At 41.9% G+C, this 11413-nt stretch overlaps 1 protein-coding gene across 1 annotated transcript in view; it reads right to left on the reverse strand.

Annotated features, from left to right (window-relative positions):
* The window catches only part of LOC104135028 (SH2 domain-containing adapter protein B), a 78711-nt gene extending 75539 nt beyond the window's left edge, over window positions 1-3172 (reverse strand). Inside the window, exon 1 of the mRNA XM_035888456.1 lies at window positions 2911-3172. Within this exon, the coding sequence (XP_035744349.1) occupies window positions 2911-3172 (262 nt within the window). The remainder of the gene's footprint in view (window positions 1-2910) is intronic.
* Between the last annotated feature and the right edge of the window lie 8241 nt (window positions 3173-11413).

Genomic DNA, 11413 nt, shown 5'->3' on the forward strand with positions numbered 1-11413 from the left:
TTTTTGCCTTCCGCACCCCCAGTCATGAATTCTGAGGGCAGAACGGAGTGAGTTGTCTTCATGAGTTAATTATCTTCGTGACATAAAGGTGGATTGGATTGCAAGTGAAGTTTTCATCTGGATTTATGGGTCATTTCGCATACAGACCTTGCTGTGGCTGCACGTTCTCTGCAGGAAACCTCATTCTCTCTTTTGAATGCAAAGGGGTTCCTTGAGTTTGGCAATTGTCACACAAGCTTGCTGAAGGTAACTGTGTCTGTATGTTTTAGCGACCTCCTGGGAACAGAGCACCTCCACTATGAGCACAGGGTTCAATTATAATTCCTTCCTGGCAGGACTTCCTGCAGCACTGCCATCAGCTTGTGTGGAAAGAAGGATAGCATGCTCCCTATACTGTCTCGGACAACTGGAAATATTTCTGGGTTTACGTCCTTAGTGCCATTCTCGCATCTCTGCTCAGCATATTCATCCTGTCTGCCTTTAGTTTTTTTTCAGAGCAACTTTTCAGCCTAAGCCTGAGAAGTGTCCTGTTGCTCGGCTGGCTAGTGCCAGGTTTCTTCAGGGGATTGCAAAACTCCCAACAGTTGCTGTTTCTAGGAATGGCATGTTCTAGGCCCTTTATGCAGAGGTGAATTTTTGCCCTGAAGTAAGATGAGTTTCAATTCCTTTAAAGCTCTCATTACTCGGAAGTCTAGCAGCTCCCTAATTCCTGTTCTGCTAGTCTTTCCACCAAGAATTTGGTTCCAGCATGGAGGTGTGGGAGGGGCAGGAAGGGCCCTAGAGTACCCCAAACTCAGGCCGATACTGTCCCTTTGTGAGGAACTATGTTTTCTCGCCTGTGTTGACAGGCAGCTCGGAGTGACAGGCGAGCAAAATTCTGCCAATGCAGGGCAGCTTCTCTAATGTTTCAGAGGTTCTCTTAATTTACCTACTATCAAATCTCAGCAATGTGGGAGGATAGGAAGATAGGAAAAGCCAAACCTGGATAATAGCTATGACTGAAAATAGAAGATTCTGCAAGACAGACATAGCAGAGAAATGAGATTAGTATTTCTATTGCCTGTGGAGCCTGCCAATCTCAGAGGTTGTTCCAACCTGAGTCCGCAAGGACCGCAGCACTCTTGGATGTGCACAGGCTGCTTTCCAACCCCAGCCTGCTCATGCAGGTTATATCTGCACCTGCAGCACCCCTAGTTCCTGCTCTTGAGTCATTTTCACGTGGCTTTTTGGAGGGACCAGGCTTCACCTTTTCAGAGCTTTGACTGGAGTTATAAGTTCCACTTGGTTGGTTTTTGGCATATCCCCAAGCATAGGGGTGGAGGGGTAGTGGTTGAAAGACAACATTCTTAAAAATTCTTTGAGAAATGACAAATCCTAAAATGTTATGATCTGAATTGAACATCTGCTTATGGTTGGCTCTGTGTCTCTTGAAGTAGAAGTACCAATTGCAATTTGTTCCAACTTAAGAATGAGTAATAGGTTCTCACCTCCACTGAGGCCAAAGGAAGAGCTGGCATTTGATAAATATATATTTATTGCACATAAATCATTCATTTGTGCTGACTAAGTATACACACTCCTAATCATACTAATTTAATTAAATAATGAAGTTAAGTAGCAACTACTCTGGAATTTACAAGACATTTGTTTCCTCTCATGCCTCTGGTTTTTATGTGTAATAAGTGTTGCAGTACTGCAGTGCATTTCCAATTAAGATAAAGAAGAAAAAGTTGCAAGTGACATACAGAACAAAGAACTTTCTGAATTAATAAATACTCAAGTAGCACTGCCATCTCTAACTTTACAGTTATTCTAGAAGAAAACAATTCCAGCACTTTTAGTGTTGATCAGTTCTTCACATTGAAATATCCACAATAAAATGGGAAAGAGGAAAATATTTTTGGTTATTGTGGCTTTGGGCTAGGCAAAAAATCACAGTCATTCATCACGTTAAGAACTGCTATCACAAAAGAGAGAAATGTTCTCTTTCTTGATACGCTTCTTTCTTGGTGACTAATGTCTGATAGTTCAGAAAGGGTGTGCAGCATCTATAATGCATTTGGATTCCTCCTATTTGCACATATTGCATCATATTTGGGTGATGATTACAGATCAGTTTGTTACCCACAGGCTATCAAAATTCGGAGCATTTTCTTTTTTGTGTATGTGCAAGACAGAACATGGGATTAATAGGGAGATCTGATTTTTCTGCTTTCCAAAATGACATGTTCCAGCAACTAGGAAGGAGAAGTGCTCCTGTGATACTGTGATCATAATGGAATCACAGAATGCCAGGTTGGAAGGGACTCAAGGATCATCTGGTATAACCTTTCTTAGAAAAAGCACGGTATAGACAAGATGGCCCAGCACCCTGTTTAGCTCAATCTTAAAAGTGTCCAGTGTTGGGGAATCCACTGCTTCCCTGGGGAGGTTATTCCAATAGATGATTGTTCTCATTGTCAAAAATTTTCCTCATGTCAGATAAGAATCTCCTCAGGAGTAACTTGTACCCATTAGCCCTTGTCTTTTCCATGTGATTTCTCGTAAAAAGGGAGTCTCCATCTTCTCTGTAGCCACCCTTTAAATACTGGAACACGGTGACAAGGTGTCCCCTAAGCCTTCTTTTCTCAAGGATGAACAAACCCAGTTCTCTCAGCCTATCCTCACATGGTAGGCTTCCCAGTCCTTTGATCATCCTTGTGGCCTGTCTCTGGACCTTCTCCAGCCTGTCCAGATCTTTTTTTGCATAGGAGGGGCCAGAACTGTACACAGTATTCCAGGTGTGGCCTGACAAACACTGAGTAGAGTGGAACAATGACTTTATCTCTGATGGTGATGCCCTTGTTGATGCAACCCAGCACCCTGTTGGTTTTCTCTGCCGCAGCAGCACACTGCTCATACTGAGCTTACGTCCACCAGGACCCCCAGGTCCCTTTCCACACAGCTGCTCCCCAGACAGATAGATCCCAGCCTGTGCTGTCCTCCTGGATTTTCCCAGGTACAAGACCTTACACTTGTCCTTGTTGTAATTAATAAGATTTTTGTTAGCCCACTCTTCCAGCCTATCTGGGTCTTCCTGCAGGATGGCTCTCCCTTCCAAAGTGTCCACTTCCCCACTGAGTGTGCTATCATCAGCAAACTTTATGATGGCACACTTGATCCCATCATCCATCCCATCATGTTTTGGTTGTTTAAGTCCAACCAATTTGTCCCATATTTTCATGCTGCAGAAAAAGAGAAACAGATAATATTCCTCTTGAATTTTACTTTTGTGAAGCTCTCTTTTCCTCCAAGAACCAGTGTGGTTCACCTTCAGTCATCTCTAGTTTTCTTGTATTGCATGGGCTATTCAAAGTCAGATTTTGGAGGGTTTTGTCACCTATAGATGCCCTGTAGAATTTGCAAAAGCAGCTAGCTTCATAAAGCCAGCTGGAATTAGAGTATAGGGTGTTTGTCATCTGCTTGCATCTTTAGGTGCCTCTCTTTCTGGAAATCTCTGTCTCAGGTGACCAATATGGGCTGCTTTGGGCACGGGCAGTCTGGAATCATTGGAATTGTGTCTTTCAACCCTGGCTACCTTACAAAATTGTGCTGTAACATGCAATGATCTCAGAATTCCTGAATTCTCTGCTTTGAGTGCAATACACAACCTCCTGGAAGTAATGGGACCTTCTGCACAGTGATGAAAGGTTGGGCACTGATACAGGGCCCAGAAAGGTAATGAGATCTCAGTTGTTGGAAATCCAGCTCTCAAATGGAGAAGGCCCTTAATAATGCAGATTCATACTAGCCTAGCAGGCTAGCCTGAGCAGGGCAGTGGTCCAGAGATTTCTAGAGGTTCTGTTCAACTAAAATTGTTCTGTGCTTTTATGAACCTGGTCCCCTATCCATGTTCTTTCAAGTTCCTATGTTCCTGTGCTGCATAAGGCAGGACACAGTCCAACCCGAAAATCTGCGCTGGCACAACAGGTCAATTTTCTAGATGGATATGCCTGCTGGCTACCCTACTGAGATGTGACTATTCATCTTAAACTGAAAGCTGTTGTACTACTTGTCTACTGACACGACAGGAACAAACAATTTCTTTTGGGTTTCCTCAGCAGAATGATGACGGCACTAAGTTGTACTTACAATTAAAGCTTTATTTTTTAACACAGTTTTATGATCAGCACAGTATAGGATTTTATGATCACAGTAGCACAGGATTTTTGTAATTGGGATCGGTGTAGTACAATTTTATAAGTAGTATTGCACTAATTTTATAGCACACCTTAACTTACGGCTCCTAATCACCTGGACCCTCTGCAGATTGGGTCAAATCTTAATACTTGGCCTGCAGTATCACTGTAACAATAGTAATCTAGACTCAGTCCTCAGAGGACTGCAGGCAGCAGTGCAGGTGTCTCTGGCCACTGGGGGATCATGGGTTCAAGCAGCTGTTCTGGTCCAAGTACCACGTAAGTCTTGTAACTGATGTATTTTATAGACCGTTCTCTGTGTACTGTTATGCTTCATCTTTCTATGATGGGGTTATCACAACCTGGGTGTCTGGGACCTTCAAGGCCAGTAATGAGGGAAGAAGGTAGCCTGGCACCCAGGAACTTTGAGGCGGATATGGAGGTGGAGAAGTCTGCCTGGTGTGCAGGACCTTCAAGACCTGATGAGGGGAGAGGAAAGGGGCCTGATACATGACCAGCTCAGTCACAGAGAATGACTGCATGCCTTATAAAATCACGTTAGTTATACTAACCATATTACCAGTGGTTAGGAGCAGGGGTTACCAGGCACACTAATTTACAGTGTTCCCACTGTGTGTTGCTTTGCAGTTGACTATGTCAGTGCTTCTCACTCTATCTAGTTTTCCTAGGTCCTCTTGAGATATCCTCAAACTCCTCCCTATCTGTAGGTAACCTACATAAATTTAAGTCATCAGCATATTTTGCCAGCTCACAGTGCAGACTCTCTTCCAAGTAATTGTAAGTCAGTGAACCTCAACAATCCTAGCATGGATCCCGCAGACATGTTGCTGTTAGCCTCCTTCAGAGGTAAGAGTTGGCCATTTATGCCTTCTCTTAACTTTCAATCTCTTAACCAGTTTTTAATGCATCACAGGACTTTAACTGCTATTCTTTTGTTACTTCATTTCCTTGGTGGTATCCTGTGAGAAACAGTATCAGAAGCCTTTTGAAAGCCTAACTAAATCCTATCCTCAGTTTATTCTTTATCCAGCACTTGAACTTTTTTAAGAATTTTAACAGTAGCAAAGCAGGGCTTGACCTTCCAAACCTGCTTTATACATTGATCTGTGCGTGTTCATATTACATGATTCACTTTGTGATTTCAAGATACTTAGTTCTTCCTAATCATGCTGTTTTCAAAAGAGACTTAACAGAATTCTTTGCAGTTTGGTGAATTACAAAATCAGCTTTATTAGAGCACCTTGTGGCTAGAATACAAATGAGATCATGCTTTGATGATTAGTTTACTGGGTTTCCTGTGTAGTATTTAATTCATATAAAAATACTATTGGTTATATTATTCCGGGGGTGACACTGAAGGCCACTGTAGTTTGCTCTGTACTGTAGCTGGCAATGTACCTTTTCAATGACAGAGAGGGAAACAAGAGCTAAGTAATAGTGGCTCAAACTTACGAGCTGGTTTTTGTCTAGGCTTCAGTTCCAGGAAAATGCAGCTATGATTTGATAGATCTTTTTTTTTTTTTTCCATTGTCTTCATTCCTCCACATTGTTCTTCCATGAGCTTCACCTGGAAAAAAATTAGGAGACCAAGAAAACCAGTTCGGTTGACAGCTCCCCCTCCAAATAAAGATATCTGGGCTCTGCAAAGATCGAACACTGGAACTGGCAAACCATGACCTCAGCCACATCCCTAAGTCACTAGAGATGTTTGCTGCCAAGTGCTGATAACATTACCTCCTCTGGTGTAGCACAGGCAGGGAGATCATCCAGGATAAGCACTAACACTGTAGTTTGTTGTTAGTGTCATGGCATTTGAATCATTTGCAGTAACACATTTTACTGATAGAAATATATTATCCTGTTTCTCTGTAATTTTTATTCATTATTATTCTAGGCACAACTCTGCTCTATTGGAAAATCTATGTCATACTATGAATTTGGTTAATTCTCTTATTATCTGTTCAGTTTTGTAAATCAGTTGTAGTCCTTAGCCCCTAGTGTTGTAGGTGGTGAATATAGAGGGTAGGAGCTATTCGCTCACCATCCAACAGAAGTGGAGTCATGTAATTCTGGTGCAATAACACAAATTAGTATCTATGGAGAGAATAAAAGAGCTGAGAGATGGAATTAAAAAACCAAAATGTGTTCCTATGTTTACATTGTATTGGCGTGTAAAAGGCAGTTGTGCTATAAGAAAGAGAGGCTAGCAAACCAGTGTCAGTCCACTCAGCTTATAGAAAAGCAAGTCTTACTGAATACAAATTTGGGACGGAATAAACTCAGTGGGATTTTCTTGTGGTCTAAACCAGCACCAAGTTATTAACTACAGCATTTACCTTAAAAGACTAGTTTTGGAATGCAAGAGGAACCTGTGACTCTGGCATACATTCACAGAAAGTTCTGGCTCTTCAGGAAGAGCCTTGGGTAAAACCTGGAGTCTTTTTTTTCCAGTTAGCAACGCCTACTAATCAGGTGGCATGGGAGGGATATGAAACAACTGGAGAAAGCCAAAGGACATGGATGCAGCTAGCCCCTAGGCAACAGAGCACCGTGTCACCCATCTTTGGAGAGCAAGAGCCTAGCTGTCCCAAATCACTTGTCTGCAACTTTTCCCATCAAATGGTTATAAAAGGGGTAAACCATGTGCTTCCAGCCCAACTGTTTCCAGCCCAGCTTCCAGCTGAAGCAGAGTCACTGGCAGATCTCTTCCTCCTTAGCACTACATTGGGGTAATGTGGGATTTGATTTTTGTCTCTTCTTTGTCATTGTCTGAAGACAACAGGATCAAATACCACCTGCTGAGAAAGGTGCTTGAATTGAAGTCCTGTGGTCAGTATATACATGAAGAATATAGACCAGAAGAAAAGCAACCAGGCTTGCTAGCTCCTGGTGTGATGAGAGGAGTGCATGCTGCAGCTGGTATCGCTTGGAAGAGACCATCCTTCCCTGCCACTGCAGTCAGTGACACAGTCATGAACTCCATAAGGATGTAATTTAAACAATCAAGATAGTTAAGTTAATGTCAACTGATGGTCACTTTACAAGGTTCTTACCTCCTTGTATGGTGGGCTATCAGACTCAAAGACAATATGCCATATTTGGGGTACTCTGATAACTCTGTGGGATATATTCCAATATCCAAAGATGGCTATCTATGGTGATATTACCTGAAATTCTTTCAGAATGGTAAAAACTATTGTGGAAGTAAATTTCCATAACTCATCTTTTGATATTTAAGTAGTGTTCATGTAAAACTTCTGTCTAATTTTAAAAGCATTTGGTTTAAATGCTGAGCAAATGTAAAGTATGGTTGAGATTAAGTCTATGTATGTGACTTACTCTCTAAAACTGAAGTACTTGGGAAATTGGAACAGCCTTCTGCAGTATTAGATCCAATTCCTTTCCCTCACCTTTGTGCACATGGCTCTCAATAATTTCTTGGTCCTTCCCTGTTTGACCTCACCCAAGCTGGGTGTCCCTGTGTGTAAGAACCTGCCTCAGTGTAGGGTCTAAGTGAGTTTCCACTCCTGTTTTTAAGGATATCTTGCACCTCTGTTCTCCTCTGACTATGTACCAAGTCCGTAAGATAAATGACACAGCTTTCCGGTTTCAGGATAAGACTATGAAGACTTCCTTCTACAATAAATTCAGCATCTCAGAAAAAGCAGCAGCTACACTGTACAGTAAAGTCAACCAGCTCCTGGTGTCTCTCTCCTTAATCATAGAATCATAGAATCGCTTTGGTTGGAAAAGACCTTTGAGATCATCAAGTCCAACCTTTAATGTAACCCTGCCATCCCACCACTAAACCATGTCCCTAAGCACCTCATCTATCCTTTTAAATACCTCCAGGGATGAGGACTCTACCACCTCCCTGGGCAGCCCACTCCAGAGCCTGACAACCCTTTCGGTGAAGAAGTTTTTCCTAATGTCTAGCCTAAACCTGCCCCGGTGCAGCTTCAAACCATTATAATAGGCTTATGAGCCCAGAGGATAATTTTTAAGTGGTCTAGGAGCCTTAAGAACTTCCAGGATTTTCTAGAATAAGCTAGGTTGGGAATACACTCCAAAGTTTACACACCTATTTCTGAGCCTTTTCATTATTTGTCTTTTTTTTGCTTGGTATTTTATAACCAGATTTGCATATGTCCACATTAATGCTAGCTATTAGCAGAGGGGTTCCTAATGTAAAGCCACATCCCTGATTTTTATTTCAGGTATTTGTTTTTAGGACACCGTGAGAATCAAATTTCTCTCTTGAGCTAGGTGTCCGCAGGTCCCTTAAGGATACACAGAGAATGGGGTTTAGTCTACAGCTGACGTGTGTTGATCTGTAAATGTATGAATGATTGACTCAGTCTTGTCCTCACTGAGCTGGCAAAGAAAATTCTGGGGAGCGAATTGGTTGGTGTGAAAGAGACAGTGGGGTAGAATATAATAGAAGGTGATCTTGCTTCTGATATAAATTGCATCTGGAGTGCTGTTACATAAAACAGGTTTCATTATTGCATGGCAAAAGAAGCTTAACTTCAAAAGTGAGATTCAAAATATCGAAGAATATGTCACCTAGAGTAAAAAACTAACACCTGAAAGGTGTGTTTTCTAAATACAGAATAGAAAAGGGAAGTGAACAATATGAAATTTTTCAGCTGAACTACAGATCTGGATTTTGGAGAAGTGATAAGAGTAAAGCATGGTTAGCATCAGAGAGGGAAAAATACTTGCAAAAAATAATAGTTTATCCTCTTAGATTAAAGATGATAGAACTGGAGCCTTCAGTAGATTAATATAAAAGAAGACATGTGGGACTTGGAGTTAAGAACAATATCTCATTGTATGAAGCTGCATGTGCTGAGACACACAGGTCACAACAGGTTTTGTATTTGCCATGCAAGTACAAAAGAAAAAAAAAAGCAACAAGTATCCATTGTGCTGTATCATCATCAAAGGCTTCCTTCAGCAGAACAGTGATGGGCACAGCAACAGAAATCACATGTAAGTTGGGTACTGTTCTGCACAGGAGTGGGCCGGCAGACACAGCACATGGTTCTTTCCAGGTCTCAGTAAGGAAGATCTAACAAAAAAGGGTGTGATAAAATAGCCATTTTAATAAGATATCATAAAAAGAGGAATATAGATAGCAAGTCAGTCTTATCTCCCTTCAGATGGTGGGAGCTCCACTTTCATGCAACATTGGACAAACCCCAAATAGGTTTTCCCATGACATTGTGCAGATCCTGCCCATGAAGAAGTTTCTTCTCCCTTCCCATAGCATGGTACCACTTATCTTACATAATAACCCAATACCATAGATTTAATAGAAATCCTTGATAAAGCACAGGAAAAGATGCAAGAGCCCAGCCAATTCACAGCATTAGGAAATTCATTTCATCCAAGCAGGTCTGAGATCATCAGCAACTGCAGACCTCCTCAGAGTTCACCAAAATTTTAAAGAATATTCATAGTCTGACCATGGAGAGACTAGTGGCCACTGATTATCCACTGAAGACTTCATAACAACCCATAGTGCTCACTGCACATGCATCCATCTTGGGCAAAGAATTTTTTTTTTTTTTTTTTTTGAGAAAAAATATTGGAAACTCTGTATTTCCCTTTAAAATATCAATTGCAAATTCACATGGATGATGATTAGGTATGTCCATGGTCATTTTAATAGGGAATGGTGAAATGTTTTCCCTGAACAAAGGCAAACGATACTTTGAAAGAATTAAGATCAGACTTTCTTCTTCAACAAGTTAACACAAATGGTAGAATCATAGAATGGTTTGGTTTGGAAGGAACCTTTAGTCATCTACTCCAACCCCCCTACAATGAGCAGGGACATCTTCAACTAGATCAGGTTGTTCAGAGCCCTGTCCAACCTGACCACTTCTGAAATGGACCAAAGCAAAAAACTAGTATTGGCAAAAATTTTCCTGAGTACTCTATTTCATTAAATAGCTCAATCACATAGAAAATATTATGTACTAAAACAGTAAGCAATGAGGATTATGTGTATCAGTTATTATATTATAGTTTTGGCAAAATTCCAGCTGTCAGTGCTAACAGTCATCTGCTTTCAAGGGACAGACCTACCAGAACAAGACTTGCAGGTCGAGGGAGGTGATTCTGCCCCTCTACTGAGCTCTGGTGAGACCTCACCTGGAGTACTGCGTCCAGCTCTGGAGCCCTCAGCACAAGAAGGACATGGAACTGTTGGAACGGGTCCAGAGGAGGGCTACAAAAATGATCCGAGGGCTGGAGCACCTCTCCTGTGAGGACAGGCTGAGAGAGATGGGCTTGTTCAGTCTGGAGAAAAGAAGGCTACGGGGAGACCTGATTGCAGCCTTCCAGTACCTAAAGGGGGCCTATAGGAAAGATGGGGAACGTCTTTTTAGTAGGGCCAGCTGTGTTAGGACAAGGGGAAATGGTTTTAAACTAGAACAGGGTAGGTTCAGGCTAGAGGTAAGGAAGAAATTTTTTACACTGAGGGTGGTAAAACACTGGAACAGGTTGCCCAGAGAGGTAGTGGAGGCCCTATCCCTGGGAACGTTCAAGGCCAGGTTGGATGGGGCTCTGAGCAATCTGACCTAGTCAGCAGTGTCCCTGCTCACTGCAGGGGGGTTGGACTAGATGACCACTAGTGGTCCCTTCCAACCCTAAACATTCTACGATTCTATGATTCTATGATTCTACCTGTTGCTACCCATGAGACATAGGGCTCTATGGAGAGAAATCAGCAGGAGATCAGAGTCTACAGGCACACTGCAGCTCTTAAGCAACAAATAATTCACCCACTCTTGCTTTCTCTAATAATCAGCTATTCATCTTCTCAAAGCAGGGAGTAGGGTGGAACAAAAACTTTCAAAGTGAACTGGAGAAGAAGCTTTCTCTGCAGGCTGTGAATCTCATGGTGGATACTCTCTGCTCCACACTACTCTAGGCATTTGTTCTGACATTACTAGATGTTTGCAGAAAGAATGGCAAACAGCAATGAAGAAGGATAGACCTTGCTACCATTCCCTACATGAACAAACATAAAATATGTGCCATTTGTTGCCTGGAGGAGACAATGTGACAACTGTGGCCATAATGCAGCTGCCTGGAAGGTGGGATGTTCACTGTACATACATGATTTCTGACTTTTCAATTCCCAATTGTTTTTCCCTTTGCTTGTAAAGGGGGCAAAGCTGGGTATGCATTTCCCATTAAAG

The sequence above is a fragment of the Egretta garzetta genome, unplaced genomic scaffold (genome assembly GCF_000687185.1).
Source record: "Egretta garzetta isolate BGI_Z169 unplaced genomic scaffold, ASM68718v1 scaffold271, whole genome shotgun sequence".
Classification (NCBI taxonomy): domain Eukaryota; kingdom Metazoa; phylum Chordata; class Aves; order Pelecaniformes; family Ardeidae; genus Egretta; species Egretta garzetta.